General features: G+C 37.4%; 1 protein-coding gene across 1 annotated transcript in view; it reads left to right on the top strand.

The window, feature by feature from the left end:
* The window catches only part of INO80 (INO80 complex ATPase subunit), a 131685-nt gene that overhangs the window by 65149 nt on the left and 48787 nt on the right, over window positions 1–17749 (top strand). The window contains exons 20-24 of the mRNA XM_037056041.1: window positions 1986–2153; window positions 2364–2497; window positions 3518–3585; window positions 4537–4630; window positions 5393–5564. Of these exons, the coding sequence (XP_036911936.1) occupies window positions 1986–2153; window positions 2364–2497; window positions 3518–3585; window positions 4537–4630; window positions 5393–5564 (636 nt within the window). The remainder of the gene's footprint in view (window positions 1–1985; window positions 2154–2363; window positions 2498–3517; window positions 3586–4536; window positions 4631–5392; window positions 5565–17749) is intronic.

Genomic DNA, 17749 nt, shown 5'->3' on the forward strand with positions numbered 1-17749 from the left:
TCGCCCCTATCTATTTTCTACCTACTGTCTATGCTATTTTCTGTACCTTCTCCCCCTTTCTCCTCCTCTCATTCCCCTGTTGCTAACCCTCCATGTGTTCTTCATTTCTGTGGTTCCACTCCTGATCTAGCTGTCCTCTTGGTTTGCTTTTGTTTTAGGTGTGGTTGTTAATAACTGTGAGTTTGTTGTCCTTCCACTGTTCATATTTTTCATCTTCTTTTTCTTAGGTAAGTCCCTATAACATTTCATATAATAAGGGCTTGGTGATGATGAACTCCTTGAATTTGATCTTATCTGAGAAGCACTTTATCTGTCCTTCCATTCTAAATGAAAACTTTGCTAGATAAAGCAATCTTGGATGTAAGTCTTTGGATTTCATGACTTGGAATACTTCTTTCCAGCCCCTTCTTGCCTGTAAGGTCTCTTTTGAGAAATCAGCTGACAGTCTGATGGGCACTCCTTTGTAGGTGACTGTCCCCTTATCTCTTGCTGCTTCTAGGATTCTCTCCTTCATTTTGATCTTGGCTAATGTAATGATGATGTGCCTTGGTGTGTTCCTTCTTGGGTCCAACTTCTTTGGGACTCTCTGAGCTTCCTGGATTTCCTGGAAGTCTATTTCCTTTGCCAGAATGGGAAAGTTCTTCTTTATTATTTGTTCAAATAAGTTTTCCACTCATGACTTTTTCTTTTCCCCTTCTGGTACCCCTATAATTCGGATGTTGGAACATTTAAAGATGTCCTGGAGGTTCCTAAGCCTCTCCTCATTTTTTTTTTGAATTCTTGTTTCTTCATTCTTTTCTGTTTGGTCATTTTTTTCTTCCTTTTGGTCCACTCCCTTGATTTGAGTCCCAGTTTCCTTTCCATCACTATTGGTTTCCTGTGCATTTCCCTTCATTTCAATTAGTTTAGCCTTCATATGTTCCTCTAATTTGTGACCATAACCAACCAGTTCTGTGAGCATCCTGATAAACAGTGTCTTGAACTGTGCATCTGAGAGGTTCGCTATTTCTTTTTCACTAAGAGTTATCGGCTCTGGGGCTTTGAGTTCTTTTTGAGCCATATTTTGGAATGTTCATGCCTGTTACGTGTGAGGAGTGGAGCCCTAGGTGTTCACCAGGGTTTGGTGACTCAGTCGCTGGGTTGTGATGCTGTAGGTGGGGGCGGGGTCAGAGGAAATCAATGGCGGTCCCCTCTGCCTCCTCTTGCCACTGGGGCCTCGCCATCTGTCTCACTGCTCACTCCTTTGCTGAGTTTATCTGTGCACGGGAATGTGCAACTGCCCTCAGCCTGCCCCGCACCCTCACTGGGTCCACGATGCTACCCTGGCTGCCTGCGCACCTGGGTTGCCTGGATCGCCTGGATCACCTGGGTTGAGGGATCCTTCCTGCCGGACCTTGCTCTGCTGCTTGCTTCCCCCCTCTTACCGGTCCCTGTTGAACGGTTCATTGTTGTCAGACTTCTCTATAGTTCAGTTTTCTGTTCTTTGGCTGCGTCTTTGTTTACTAAACCTTTGTTTTATTCAAACTTGGTTGTGGGAGAAGGCACAGTGTTTCCACCTACGCTTCCATCTTGGCGGAAGTCCAATTTATAGTTTTAATTTGAACATTTCACCTATAATGTCATAAGGTAGGCTTGAGTATGATGTTATGTTACAGAATTATAATTACATGCTTATGATTTTGTAATAAATAGGGGGCATTATTTGTACCAGACCCTGTATTTTTGTTGTAAATCACTGTGATGGGCAGTAGTTGGTGCTATTAGAAATGGAAAAGCTTGCCCAGGGGATACCATGTACATTTGTGACAAGGAAAAAGGGTAACTGTATCACAGATTTATAGAGATACTGGGTTTATATATACATACATATATATATTTTTTTCAATGACAATCTGGTTTTTGCATATGTTTTCAACTTTTAAGTTGATATACTGAGTTTCTTACAAACTGTTTTTCAAAATATAAATGTTCTCACTGATTTTTAGATTGAGATTCTAATGTATTGCCAACTTACCAGTCGACAAAAGCTGCTGTATCAGGCACTAAAGAATAAAATTTCCATTGAGGATTTATTGCAGTCTTCTATGGGCTCTACCCAGCAAGCACAGACCACCACCAGCAGCCTCATGAATCTGGTCATGCAGTTTAGGAAGGTAAGAGCTTGGGTCTGCTGCCCTGGAGTTCTCTTTATTAGTCCACTTCAAGAGAAAGGCCTCTAAACTTGATGCCAAGTAAATGTTGTTTAAAAGAGATGAAAATGGGGAAGTATTTATTCACAAAGGTGGGCATTCATAGTTTGTGATTTCCCCATCACTTTATAATGTCTGCACATAACAGTGTTGTCTCCTTTTCCTTTCTTGTAGGTGTGTAATCACCCAGAGTTATTTGAACGACAAGAAACTTGGTCTCCATTTCATATTTCCCTAAAGCCATACCAGATTTCAAAGTTTATCTACCATCATGGACAGATCAGGGTCTTCAACCATTCACGAGACAGGTGAGCACATATAATATTTGTTTACTCTGAGTGTTTTTGTAATTTGGGGGATTGTGGAGATGAATTTAGTGGAGAGTGAATTCCTCGTCAAAACATACTTAAACAAAGGGTGGACAACTATTTGTTGAGAATCTTATGGTAGGAGAGTCTGTGCGCTGTCAAGGGTTTCCCTAGATGACCTTCAAGGGTCTGGCCATTCTAGTTGCTTTTCCGAATGAAGAAGGTGCACCTGTGTGCAAATACGTACTTGTACCAAAAGAGATCAGCAAGTGTCTCTGCTCCATTATTGAAATTGCTTTGTGGTGGCTTATTTTACATATGGAATAGCACTTGTGGGAGAACTGATTGGATTTTGAAATAATCAAATTTACCCTCTAAGAATCAGCAGTGACAGATTGGGATAAAGGTGAGGTGGTTGTCAATGGTAATGTGCTAGAGACCACTTCCATTCGGAAAATAGGTGTGTAAGTCAATTCTGCATCTGTGAGTGAGGGTGGTACTGGCTTTTGGATTAATAACAAGCTCCCAAAAGGTTCTTAGGCACATCCACATTTGAGAACCATGGATTTAGAAAGCTGCTTCTGAGGAGAAACAGTATAAACAGTACTGTCCAAATAATTATTGATATGTAGCTTAATGAAACTGAAATTGAAAAATTTCATCAGTTCAATTTTAAGAATCCTATGTCTGATAGTTTCAGGCTAATACTTAACTAGATGGGCAGGAGGAAGCAGATGGGGTATAGTGCTTTTTGTTTATAGTGTGTGATGTCTTAGGGAGCTAGAATTACGAGTCTCTGAAATAAAATTAGACTGCATTAAACTAGTATTATCTTATACCTCTTAAGTACTATTACTTTCTGACTTTTTACACCATGATATTTGCCTGGTAATAACAAGCTTCTTTAAAGTATAAAGAATTTCAAACCTAAAAGACTATATTTAGTTTGGAACCTCCAGTCTAGTTAACTTCTCAGTATTTCTATTTGAGTTTGGATTTATTTTATTACTTACCTTACAGGTGGTTAAGGGTTCTTCTTTCTCCGTTTGCACCGGACTATATCCAACAGTCTCTCTTTCACAGAAAAGGTAGGTGTTTCTCTCTTTGGGAAGGAAAGTATGACAAGGATTTACCAGATTGCTTCTCTTTGTTTGCTAAGTGACTAACTTGGAATTACTAGCAGTTTGCCTGCATGCTAGGTTTTTATTTATAGAGTCTGGATAAGGTTTAAGTAACTGTGACTGGTGTGGCTCAGTGCGTTGGGTGTCATCCTGCAAAGCAAAAGGTCACTGGTTTGATTCCGAGCCAGGGCACATGCCTGGGTTGCAGCCCAGGTTCCCCAGTGTGGGGAGCACAAGAGGCAACCACACATTGATGTTTCTCTCCCCCTCTTTTTTCTCCCTTCCCCTTTGTCTAAAAATAAATAAAATCTTTTAAAAAATTAAATAAATTAAAAAATATTCTTTTATGTAAATTAGCCATCTTCATCTATAGATGCTATGGTTTGTGACTGTAATAGGAAGTAACAGAAATTTATTACATTGACCCTCCGTCTTTATTTTATACCTGATTCTTCGACTTACTGCTCTTAAAACTTGACAGAGACAGTGCAGGATTCTTATTAACATGGCTTAGTTTCTGCCCCCTTAGTCTAAGGAAAAGAAACTACTCAACTGAGAACATTGACCAAAGTATTAAGGCAAGGCTCAGAGTCACCTTTGTCTTTTTCTACCCCACCCCCGCCCCAGCATGATAAAAAGAGGAGGGAAGTTAACCGAGGATATAAAAACCCCAAATGTAACTCATGAGCCAACTTCACTCTGGCTCATCTATGCCATATCTCATAGATCTGCCTCTTCCACTTGTAACTGTAGTACAAAAATGTGGCTCTCTGACTTTCATCAAAGTAACTGTGGTTTGTGAACCTTTAAAAATGTTTTGATTATTAAGCCAGAATCCAGCAGTTCAGCAAGCTGGCTTTAGTTGAGTGTTATCTCTTAGCTTGTTACTGCCTTTGACTTTGCCCTTTGATATTCTAGGTGTTAATGAAGAAAGCTGTTTTTCTTTCCTTCGCTTTATTGACGTATCTCCAGCAGAAATGGCAAACCTCATGCTTCAGGGACTTCTGGCCAGGTGAGAAGTTTGCTCATTGTTTGATGAAAGAGCCATTAGAATTAAACAAGGTCAAAAGTTGAATATTGCGATGGTTAACTATTTAATGTTATGTTATCTTAGGGAGCCTCTCATCCTTTTTCTGTTGTTAAAAATAAACATTTTTCTTAGGGAATCATAATTTTCTCTTGATCATTTAATAATTGCATGATACCTCATAATATGCCATGAATAAAAATTATTTGGGCTCTTCTCCCAAATGCTACCAGGTCTTCAAGTCTTCTTAATTTCTAGTTAGTTTACTATATTTTATTTGCTTCTATAGGGCAAATGTTGGCTGATGATTACTTTAGTTAGAAGTGATTGCAGCATAGCCTGCCTCGAGTGTTCTGGGAAACTTAGTTCTGTGTTGTCTTTGGAATAATAGCTTTCATTTATTTTATTATCTTGTACTTATATAGAAAATAGTGGCCTCATTAGAAAAGGCTCTCTCACTAATAGGATGTTTTATGATAGAGTTTTTATGATAGAATTAAATATTTTTTAGTACTGAGATGGGCTTTATGGAGGATTTTAGTTTTCATAGTAGCAAACCAAGTCATGCCAAAGGTGGAATTTATAGAATAAAAGTATGAAATGGCTTTATCCCAAAGTAGGAAAGAACCATTTGCTCGGGGTTTACAAAAGAGACATGTTAACGAGAGACAAAGTTCCTCGCTGATGTAAACTACCTCAAACCTCCTTGGAGCACTGAATAAGCATGTGTGCTGTGATTTGTTTCAGATGGTTAGCTCTTTTCCTGTCTCTGAAAGCCTCCTACAGGCTCCATCAGCTGCGCTCCTGGGGAGAGCCAGAAGGAGAGAGCCAGCGGAGATATCTGAGAAACAAGGATTTCCTTCTGGGGGTGAATTTTCCACTCTCCTTTCCCAACCTTTGCAGCTGCCCTTTGTTAAAGGTAAGCATTTCTTTCAGTGTCAGTTATCCAAGTAGTACTCCATTCCCTTTTCTTTAAATCAGTAAGAGTAGTAACAAAGTAAATGATCTTCTGACAGAGCCAAAAAGTTCCCAGAGGAGTGGGAGCAGTGTATTGATTTATTATTTATTATATACATCTCAGTAGACATTTTGTGTGTTTGTATATGTGTGCTTGTGTGTGAATATGTATGTATGTATAGGGTATATATATTAAATGTATATTTTTGTATATAACTGTACTGTAACACATCTTATGTACAACCCTGAATTTACACATATGTAAAACACTTGTGTAACAACTACCTGCATTAAGGTATAGAACATTTTCAGTGACCAGAAGTCTTCCTCATGCTACTTCCCATTTAATACTTCTAATTCAGACAAACCAACAAATAAAGGTAATCACTCTCCTACTTCTGTTATCACAATTACTTTTGAACTTTATGTAAATAGAATTATCTAGTATGTACTCTAGTATGCATTTGGTTTCTTTTCCCTCAATATGTTTATATGCTTCATGTTGCATTATAGCATCCTTTTTTAATGCTATGAAGTGTTCCATTGTCTGAATATACCACAGTTTAGTTTATTAATCTGTTTTACTGTTGGTGGATATTTAGATTGCTTCCAGTTTGTGGCTATTATGAATAAAAGTGCTATGCACATTCTTGTACATGTCTTTTGATGAACATAAGCACTAATTACTTTGGGATTTATATTCGAAAGGAGTGGGATTGCTGTAATCAGGTTTATGTATGTTTAGATTTAGTAGCCACTGCCAAACATTTTTCAGAATGGTTTTATAGTTTACACTTCCATCAGCAATGTGAGAAATTTGCTATTGTGTTCATCATCCTTACCTATACCTGTTATTTCCGGTCTGTTTTTTTTTTAATTTGTGGTGTTATCTCATGATTTTAAATTAGATTGGCATGAAAAGTAATGATGTTGCATACTTTTCATGTAATTGTTGGTTATTGTAAAGTAGGTGAAGGAGAAAGTGACAGGAAATAAAGTGATTCATGTAGGTCCAGATCCTATGGGGCCTCAAGTTATTGCTGAGGATTTGGGTTTTATTCTGAATGAAATGGGTAGCACTGGAGAATTAAAAGATGTTTGTATGTTTATATTATGGTTTTCCAACTACATGAGAAGTTAGGGCATGTATCCTCTGGAACATTTAATGGGTCATTAGTCTCAACTGCTACCAAATGCAGGATGTTCTTTTGCTGGATCTGGTGTGTGCCCCTTGTGCACTGGAGAAACCTGTATGATTTCCTTCTCTGATGTGTTCTCATTTGATTTCTCAAACATTGCTCTGTGTACATTATTTGGACTCTGGAGTTAAGGACAATAATGCAAAAAAGAATTTGGTTCCAGCCTGTTTGGAATAATGTTAATGGTTGCAGAACGACTTCTTGCTAGTGAAATATTCATGTATCTGGTGAATGTTTAACCTTCTATAGACCAATTCCCTGACATTTGCTGGTATATATTACAATACACGATTTTATTAGTTTTATTTTTGGTACAGAAAGCACCATTTTCCCAAGGGTTTATTAAGCTCTTTTATGTAGATACCTGCATCTTATTTAACACTCAAAGATATGACTTATATTCTTATGTTTTATGAAAATTTAGTAGTGTGTGTAGGGCACCTGTTTGGTGAGGTCCTATATTAGTTAATGAATTTCCTGAGAGATTCAGATGTGGGCAATACGCTTTATGGGAAATTGGCAGTGAAATCTGAAGGTTTATCTAATTAGAGTTACATTCACTTTCATTTCCCACTTACACTTTATTTTGTGTTGTGGATAGACATTTGCTCTTATATTGGTTTAGAATATACACTGAGTTACTGAGCCAGTGGTTCATAGGTACCTGAAAGCTAATTATGTAAGAGTAGCAACACTGTTCTGCTTTTGGTCTCCAATATCCATATATTGAAAAACCAACCAGTGTATTTTGCAGTTTGTTGATGTATCTATCCTAAGGAATCTCTACTTTCAAATAAGCAGAATGATCTTTACATGGTAACTTTTAGCCTTAAAGGTTAGCCTAGGTTCTGAATAAAGGATTCTGTCGTTTGAAGCTCCCTAACAGTTAGTAAAAATACAATAAAGCCCATTGTATCTGTGGGTAGTGAAGTGTGATCATGATTCAAGTCAAGAATATTTTATATCAGCACTTGATATAAAATAAGTGTGTAGATGTACCACGTGTTACACATAAATAGAGAGAAATATCAGTGTGAAAGAGAAACATCACTCGGTTGCCTCTCCAACTAGGGACCTGGCCTGCAACCCAGGCGTGTGCCCTGACTAGGAATTGAACCAGTGGCCTTTTGGTTTGCAGGCCAGTGCCCAATCCACTGAGCTACACCAGCTAGGGCGTTTTTATTCTTTTTTAAACTGTTAGTGGGAACCTACTGAAAATGATTTCATTACCATCCCTATCATCCCTAGCACTTGATGACTATATAATACTAGAATAGCTAGAGGACTAGAAAAAGAGAGTCATCACGACCAAGATTCTGGATCATTCTTATAATAGTAGTAAAGAAAAGAAACCTATTTTGATATTTTTGACCTTATGGAAGAGTCTCACGTTCTGAATGTGAAAGATAAGACCAGAAGTTGCTCAGAGAACATTATTATATGTATTTCATTCCAGAGTTACCCTGATATATAGCTACTCATCAGGGTCCACCTCTGTCTTAGTATATTCTGGCATATATCTGTTACCTGGTATTCAAAGATAGTATAAATAAAAATAAGTAATTTTGAAAGAACCAGCTGACTCAAACTTGAACACAGTAGTTTATTATGGTAACTGTTCCCCAAGAATGACCTTGTTGGACTATGCCTATCACTATTATTATGTTTTTTTTCCACACTGGTTCCTTTGAGCTGAATTTTCTTACTCAAAAAAAACATTAATCTAGATAAAATTGGTTTTGTTTGTTTTGCGAAGAGGAGAAGGATATTTTGGACACCTGATTCTTTAGAACAGATTTCCAAAATTCATTAGTTAAGAGTATAAAAGTTGCCCTGCCTGGTGTGGCTCAGTGGATTGAGTGCAGGCCTATGAAGCAAAAGGTCTCTAGTTCTATTCCCAGTCAGGGCACATGCCTGGGTTTTGGGCCAGGTCCCCAGTTGGGGGTGCATGAGAGGCAACTACACACTAATGTTTCTCTCCCTCTTTTCTTGCCCTGTCTCTAAAAATAAACAAAGTTTTTAAAAAATACATTATAAAAGTTAAAATTTAAGATGCATATTTTAATGTGCATATACACATCAAAACCATACTATTAAATTTCATAGTCTATTCTGACCCTGCAAGATTTTAGTTTTTTTAAAAAACAAGATTGAAAAATTAGTCTTTTAAAAAATAATTCATCAAATATTGACAGTAGTGCTGAGACTTAAATGTAGTAATCTATTGTGCTGATGTTTACATTTATTGATTAGTTTGGGTTTTTTTGTTGTTTTTTTTTTTTTTAAGAATTAGTTTATTTCTTTAGAGAGAGTGAAAGGTAGGGAGAAAGAGAGGTAGAGAAACAATTATGTGAGAGAGAACTACCTACCAATAGCTTGCCTCTCGCATGCTCCCCAACCAGGGTCTAGGCCCACAGCCCAGGTGTGTCCCTTGATCAGGGATGAACTAGTGACCTTTTGTTTTGCTTTGTAGGACAATGCCAAACCCAACTGAGCCACATGGGATAGGGCATTGTCAATTGATTTTAAACAAAAGGTCTAAGGTTCTTTTTGTTTGCTGCTTTCTGTAGCATAAATTCATCATTTGTGTGCTTTGTGCCTTTCATTCCTGATGTGACTTGGTTGCTGTCATTGAGGTCTACAAAAATACTTCTGGCATTGTTAGTACAATTTACAAATCCTTTGAAAACCCCATTTGCTAAATAGGGGTCCAACAACTGTAACATTAGATAATTTTTTATTTTCACAGAGAACAGGCTTACAATTATGCTTACTACTTTCAGCAAATAGACTGAAAATATAACTTGGAAGGTATTTACTATAATTCATATGCTAAATTAGAAATTCGAAAAGATAAGAAAAGTCTTGAAAGATTAGAAAAGGACTAATGTATAAAAGTGGAATCCATCTTTAAAGCTTGAGAGGGTAGTGAGTAGTAAAGTTGGAAGTGAGAACCAGTACGCTAAGTTACTGGAGAGGTTTAAGAGTATTATTCTCCTAACAAAATTAGAAACCATTTGGATTCATGGTTCTAAGAAGCAACTAACTTGATTCTGAAAAGGTGAACATTTACTTTCCTTTAGTAAGTAACAGGTCAAGTAGGTTAGAGGGACAGGGAGAAGTAAGGTAAAATATATTAAAGTTTTTAAGCCTTTTCTCTAGTTGCATGGGCTGTCCTTCTAGAGATACTAACATGCATATGGGAAAGTTCACAAATCATAAGTGTACGTATAGCCTACTGACTTCACAAAATACTACCAGAACTCTACTTCAGAAGCCCCTTTGTGGCCCCTTCCATTCACTGTCTTCTCCAGTGTCTTCCACACAAGTTACTATGGGCAGATATTTGGGTTGTTTCCAGTTTTTGTTATTACAAAGAGTGCTGCTAACTTATCATACACACTAGCAGTGAAATTTTATATGCATTCTTGTGGAGCATATATCTCGTAGTCAAATTGCTGGGTAATAAGGTCTGCATATGGTAATATTTAATAGATAGTGCCAAACAATATTCTAAAGCAATTGCACCAATTTTTACTCTCATTAGCAGTGTATGAGAGATTCTGGTTGCTATACATCCTTGCCAGATGTGGTATTGTTGGTTCATTTTGCGGCTATTGATTATATTTCTCTTATGAGTGATGATATTCAATAACTTTTCTAATGCTTATTGGCTGTTTTGATAATCTCCTTTATGAAATGCTTAAGACCCTTGCTTACTTTCTGTAGGCTATCTGTATTTTTCTTTGTGATTTGTAGTTTTTTATGTACTGCTATATCTTCTACTCTTATAGCTTACTACTTTTTCGCTCAGTGGTGTCTTTTTTGAAGTTAGCATTTTTGTGTTCTGTTGAAGAAATCTTTGCCTATACCAAGGTCATGAAGATAATCCTTTATGTTTTTCTCCAAAATATTTTTTTAAAGATTTTATGTAATTATTTTTGAAGGGAAGGGAAAGGAGGAAGAAAGAGAAGAAGAGAAACATCAATGTGTGAGAAATATCGATCTGTTTTCTCTACCACACCCCAAACTGGGACCTGGTCTTCAACCCAGGTGTGTGCCCCAACTGGGAGTAAAACCCATTACCTTTCAGTGCACAGGCCTGCACTCAGTCCACAGAGCCACACCAGCCAGGGCCGACTTGGGCATTTTTGAATAGGTGTATTGCATTAAATGGAGAGTACTTTGAAGGTGACTGAAGTTTAAACACATGAGAATAAATATACGATTTTTTAATAAATAAATTCCATTTTTCTGGGGTCCTCTGTTGTATAAAAGAATAAATTTTTAGAAAAACCAATACAGTCTTGCTCCATATAGCCATTAAATCATCACCACTCTGTTGAATTTTAAATGTGAGAGAAAACTTGTCATCAACATTTGTGTTTTGCATCATTAAATGAAAAAAATAAAAATACTTCTGTATTCTTCCAAAAAAATGAATGTATCAGGGGACTCTGATTTGGATATGGCTGAGCAGTGATGGTGGAGGAATCACTTCCAAAACCTCGAGTTCAAGAAAATATTCAGAAGGAATGGTAAATTCTATGTCAAGTTTAAAGTGAACACTTTGGTGTGGGATTAGGATCTCTTCAATGCTAGGAGTGATTTATAGTGAGAAACATTCTGATTAGAAAGTGTTAAGCCCTGATGGGTGTGGCCCAGTTAGTTGGGCATCGTTCTCCCAAAGCAAAATGTCTCAGATTCCATTCCAGGTCAGGGTTCAAGGGTTGCGTGTTTGGTCCCTGGTGGGGTTGCTTATGAGAGGAAACCAATCAGTCTTTCTCTCCCTCTTTTTTTCTTCCTTCTCTCTCTAAAAGTAAATAAATAAAATCTTTAAAAATAGAAAATGTAGAGAGTGGGTAATGAAGTATAGCAATTAAAAGAAGAATAGGCAGGTATTTCAGGAGGGAAAGTTGAGCTTACGTCAGAGTTGAGTTTATTAAGAAAAAAGAGACTCAGATTGGAAATCTGAAAAGGAAGAAGGCAACAAAAAGGGAAATTGAACATAAAGGAGAGACGATTGATGGGGGTACAAAATTACTCAATTTACCTGGTGGAAAACTGGTGAATACTGGGAGGAGCTCTATAATTAACAGAAAGATTCTTCTCTAGCACAAAGAATGTTTATGGTGTCCAGAAAGACAAAAACTGAGCTTAATTAATGTGGAAAAAAGGCACTATTAACCAATTGTCTTTTTTTCCTTCGTTTCTCTCTCCCCCCCCCACACACACCCCCTTCACCCTGCCAAGTGAGAGTGCAAATTTAAGTGTTTGGGCATTATATACAGTCCCTCTTGTCTTTGTGGTCTGGTTAGTTTAGGCATCTTGCACTTACAAGGTTAAATTAATGTTTGCTGAATGACTTAGTAAGTGTTTGTATATTATACAATGTTATTTTTGCCTTCCATTTTGGAACTTGGCATGTATTCTCATTTCAAGGAATGTATTTCAGCCTAAAAGTAAAAGTATATTATTACTCAGTATTTAAAATAGAATCTTGTGAAGAGTTCTAACTTTTCCTTATGGGTTGGACAACATGAGTGGGATTGGTAACTTGTTTAATCATTTATTGATTTTTTTATTGGATATCAGTTATTTTCGTCCTGCATTTGAGCTGAGAACTAGAAGCATTTCTTGACACTGAGGAACACCAGCAGGAGTTAATGTATAGAAAGCCCAAGAGTAGTGGCAAAAAGGGGCAGTTGTAGATGGTAGCCCCTATAGTAGTCATCTACACCTACATAACAAATACCCTAAAACCTAGCAGTTTAAAACAATAAACATTTAATATCTCACAGTTTCTTCTGTTGGTCAGGGACTTGGGAGCAGGTCAGTTAAGTGGTTTGGCTCTTATGAAGTCAAGGTACCAGCTAGGGGTCCATAGTTACCCAGAGGATTAAGTAGAGCCATAGGATCTGCTTCCAAGGTAGCTCGCTTTCATGCCCAGCAAGTTGTTGGCTGGAAGTCTCAGTTCCTTGCTCTATGGACTTTTCCAGGAGGCTGCTTGAGTGTCCTCATGGCAGGGCAGCTGGCTTCCCTCAAAGTGAGTGATTGGAGAGAGAGCGAGCGAGCACGCAAACAAGTCCAAGAAGGGACCACAGTGCCTTATGAGCTAGTTTTGGGAGTTATTAAGTCTAGCTCACTCCCAAGGAGCAGGAAATTAGGCTCTACCTTTTGAGAGAGAGGCATGAAAATTATGGACATATCTCAGAAGGACCATAGATCTTTACTGCTGGGCTGATGCCTTGATACTAATTACTTCATTATAAAGTTTGTTTTGCTATGTCCTGAAATTTTGGCTTAGGATACAGCCAGGTTCTGGCTGTGACACCATAGAGGTTCTTAAACAGGAAAAGATGTTGGTATCTCTCCCAGCTCTCCAGGTCACCCATCTGTTTATAATTTTATTAGCCCCAGCAAATGTCAGCTGTATTTATATTAAAAACAGTGTAATACCTGGCTTTCATCTTCCACAGGATTTCATTGTTCATAAGGCCTAACTCCTTGTGAGCAAAACTTTTTCCTTGCAAACTCTGTTCCATTCTGTATCTTACATTATCATTTGATTTGCCAATTAAGTTCTGATTATGTAACTTCTGTTATTCATAAACATAATGCTGAAGAGATGCTATTTCTCCAGCTCTTTGTTTTGCTTTCTTTTGTGGTACTTAGAAAATGCAGTAGCCTTGTTTTAATATGCAAAGTAAACACAAATTACATTTCAGAGATTTGATGGAAAACCATACAAATTGAATCTAGGTTCCATGATTAAGATCAGTCTTAAAAGTAAAGTTTGGGGTTATTCTCAAGCATATGGACCTGAGAAAAGCAACAGGGGACATGCTGAAATCAGAAACAAGAGTCAAGAATCTTTCTCTTATACTATTCAAATAGTAATTTTGAGTAAAATTCCTTTGGACCTACCAGATTAGCTTTAAATTAATTTTTCTTCAGCTTTTTCTTAAGGCAGAAAATCCTTCATTCTGTTCTCTCCTATGCCTTTATTCGTTTTATAAACAGTAGTAGGTATTGTTTCAGTAGCTTGTCTCCTAAATACAGCTTCCTATCATCAGAACAAGGTAAAGGCTTTGTTCTTATACCTTTGAGGACAGATAATGAGTGTTGACTTAGGTGCATACTGTCATCTTGTTCTTGGTAAGCTGTCTCAGATCACTTATTACTTTAGATCACATTCAGCAATCTAACTCAATCCTAACGTCTCCTTGTTCTTACCCGGCAGTGAATAGTCAACTTGAGTTCTGTGCTGCAGAGTTGAGGGAAGTACCACTCTCACAATACTGGCTTTGGGATAATACATACCATAAACATCAAGGAATTAAGAACAAGGATAAAGACGCAGATCAGATAGCATTTCGGGGTGTTTTGGACAGAGTTTAGGGCCTTTTAAAAATCTCTTACTTGACATGAATGCTTGTCTGATATTATTTTTCTCTTTTGATATTGCGTTCCTCTTAATTTCATTGTGCTGTATCTACCCTGCCTAACTGGTGAGAATTTCAAGAAGGAATAGTTCAAAACTTTCATAAATTTATTCTTACACACCTCCTTCCCCACTGTGGACTTTGGCTAGGGCTCCTTTCTTGTATGGTTTTGCAGGAATGAAAGAATATAGGTCTCACACATATGAATCTTTTTTATTTTTAATCTTGTTTTTTGAAAAGTAAGGACAGAAACAAGAATTTGTAGGAAAATATACTATTTAGCAATCTTTTGGGAAGGAAGAACAGTTTTTATAATATAACCGGTTCAGTGTTATGTTAAGAATGATGATTGACAGAAATACAGTAACACCATTGATTCCATCTCCTGTGTCAGTCTCAATGAAACTATAGTTACGGTAAGGGTCTGCTTAGGCATCGTACATGTTGAAAGCTTATACACTCTACAACTGTAGTAAGCAAGTTATGTCATGAAATCGGGAGTATTTCAGATTTTGCGATTTAAAATATACAAAAGAACCTTAGGATAATTTTTTATTTTGAGAGGAGTAGTGTATGTATAAGTTTTATATATTTTTAATAATTGTATTTATATAGACTTTCCTATTTATTTATTTATTTTTAGAGAGGGGGCAAGGGAGGAAGAAAGAAAGGGAGAGAAACATCAATGTGTAAGAGATACATTCACCCAACTGGGGATCTGGCCTGTAACCCAGGCATATACCCTGACTCGAATCAAACCAGCAACCTTTCGGTTCTCAGGCTTGCACTCAATCACTGAACCACATCAGCCAGGGCTGTGTGTGCATAAGTCTTAAACACTATTCTTTGTTAAATGCTTAGAGAGTTTTGACTGACCATTGATGAACAATCCCGCCAACAGAAATTTTCAAAAAACATTTTTGCTAAATGTTAATTTGCAACTACAGTATCTATGTGTCGTCATTTCCTTAGATCACAAGAGCTGCCAATACACCTGTAGGAAGCTCTGGGAAACCACTCTGTTCAGGATTTTTTCTGTATTTAGTTTTCCCCCTTTTTATTTGGTCACTTAAAATATCTGTGAAAATAGAATCCATATAGTCTAGCAGTAGATCTATAAACAGTATGCCTTTAAGAACAAAAGCAAAAAAAAATCAGTTTCTAAGTAATGACCTAATGTTAGCATGAGTTTTGTTTTTGTTTTTGTTTTTTAATTTTAAACAAGACATGAAGAGCAAAGTGTGGACCCTTTTTAAATGGATAAGTCTGTAACTGAGGGAAACATCTGTGTGTTTTCTGTGGTACACTGTGGTAAGAAGTGTGCCGTTGTGTCTATCATTCGCCCTACTTATTTTCTTTATTTTTTTAAATTTTTTTATTGTATTTTTTTCTGCCCTACTTATTTTCACTGAAGACTTTTACATGGAGCCAAAAGACTCTACGAAAGCCTGACTTCACTGTTGTGTGCATATTATGGTGCTGGCAGCTAGATGCATATAGCTGCCAGTACCTACAATGTAACAAGACATTCAAGGGCATGAGGCAAGGACAATAGAATGGCAAAAGCTGTGACTACATTATAACCAGGTCACATCTCTTACAGTGTGACATTCTGTTTCTTTCTTTCTTTTTTTTCCCCCCTAATTTGTTTTAGGTCAAACTAAGTAACAAAATAGTGAACCTTCTTTTCTGCCCTATCCCCTCAAGCATCCTACACAGTGGTGTTGTTTAAGGTGTCCTTTGTATTCTTCTTTGTTACACATTGAATTATTCTGTGTTCAGTCATGTCTGGCAGTTCATGTCATTTATGTGAAGGAAATGTGGGTAGTGTGGTACCAAGGACTATTTGTACTGGGCTTGATGGAGCCAATGTTAAGAGGAAATTATCTAGAACAAAATAGATTGAATAAAATGTGCTAGAGTTTGTCATGGTTTCTCTAAAGAAAAATGTTCATATGTTGAATATTTTGAGCCAGTGAATTCTTTTTTTAGATCTGGAATCAGAAAGCTATAAATCACCTTGACTCAGTGACTTCCAATGAGACTGCCATCTTAACATAGATCATGTAAGATGAGTGAACATGTTCTAGTTTGGTAAAGATCATGTCTGGAAAATCAGGGCTTTTTCCACAAAGGTATCACCAGTGACATATTGTGTTAAAAGGACTTCCTACAGTGAAAGTTGTAACCCTTTCTTATTAATAACTATAATGTTGATGAGAAAATAATTGAAGGAAATATTTATTATTTTATTTTACCTTTATACGCTAGGAGTAAAGTTTTTTTTTAAAAAAGGCTTTTGCCCTGACTGGCTTGGCTCCATTGGTTGCCTGTGGTCCCACAAAATGAGGGTCCACCATTTTGATTCCCAGTCAGGGCACAGGCCTGGGTTGTGGGCCAGGTCCATGGTTGGGGACACGGGAGAGGCAGCCGATTGATGTTTCTCTCACATGTTGATGGGTGCGGCGCGTGCTGCCCCCCCCCCTTTTCTTTTTCTCTTTTTCCCTCCCTTCTCCTCTCTCTAAAAACAAATAAAGCCTTGACTGGTGTGGCTCAGTGGATTGAGTCCTGGTCTGCAAACCAAAGGGTTGCCGGTTCGATTCCCGGTCAGGACACATTGCCTGGGTTGCAGGCTGGGAGGCCAGTTGTAGGTGTGTGAGAGGCAACCGATAGATGTATTTCTCACACACTGATGTTTCTCTCCCTCTCTTTCTCCTTTCCTTTCTCTCTAAAAATAAATAAATAAAATCTTTAAAAATTAATAAAATAAAGTAAAAATAAATAAAATCTTAAGAAAGAAAGGAAGAAAGAATTTTTCTTTAAAAAAGGCTTCTGCTGGGTTTTGCCATTTGAGAATACCTAAAATGAGGGTATCTTGAAGAGACTTCTGACAGATTGTTTAGTTATTTTTCTTTAGAAGTTAGTAAAGAATGAACAGTTTTTAGGTCAGTTACTGCTGCTACCTCGGCCTGGGCACCAGTGTACGCCCCAACTCACAGCCCTGTACTACTTCTAGTACTGTCATGAGCAGTGGTTGCTGGACTTGTATCATCTCTCTTTCTACCCTCAGGAGGGTCAGGAGGAGCTGCTGCTGCTAATCAGAAATGCACTTTGGGAAAACAAAAAAAATGGCTACTTTTTTAACCTTTACTTGTGCACCATTACTAGAGTTTTTAAGGTTCCTTGCTGTTCAGTGTTAAGTATGGGAAGAGTTGGGTGACACCCTGTCTAACAGTCTGCTGCATCCTCATCCTCGCACCAGGCATCTGGATGGCAGTGCACATAAATACATAGAGAAAAGGATGGATTTCAATTTACTGGATTGGCCAAAAAGTTCATTTAGTTTCTTTCGTGCAGTGGTGCTAGTAGTGCTTACTTGTCTTTAATGTCATTCAAAACAATTGTTTTAGATTATATTGTGACAGCTGTAATATTAGCGTGCATTTTTTAAAAACTTATCAAAGTTGGTGAATTCTTGTGCAACCATTTTAATATTGAAGATG

Source organism: Sturnira hondurensis, unplaced genomic scaffold (genome assembly GCF_014824575.4).
Source record: "Sturnira hondurensis isolate 20B ecotype Veracruz unplaced genomic scaffold, ASM1482457v3 Scaffold0008782, whole genome shotgun sequence".
NCBI classification, from domain to species: Eukaryota; Metazoa; Chordata; class Mammalia; order Chiroptera; family Phyllostomidae; genus Sturnira; species Sturnira hondurensis.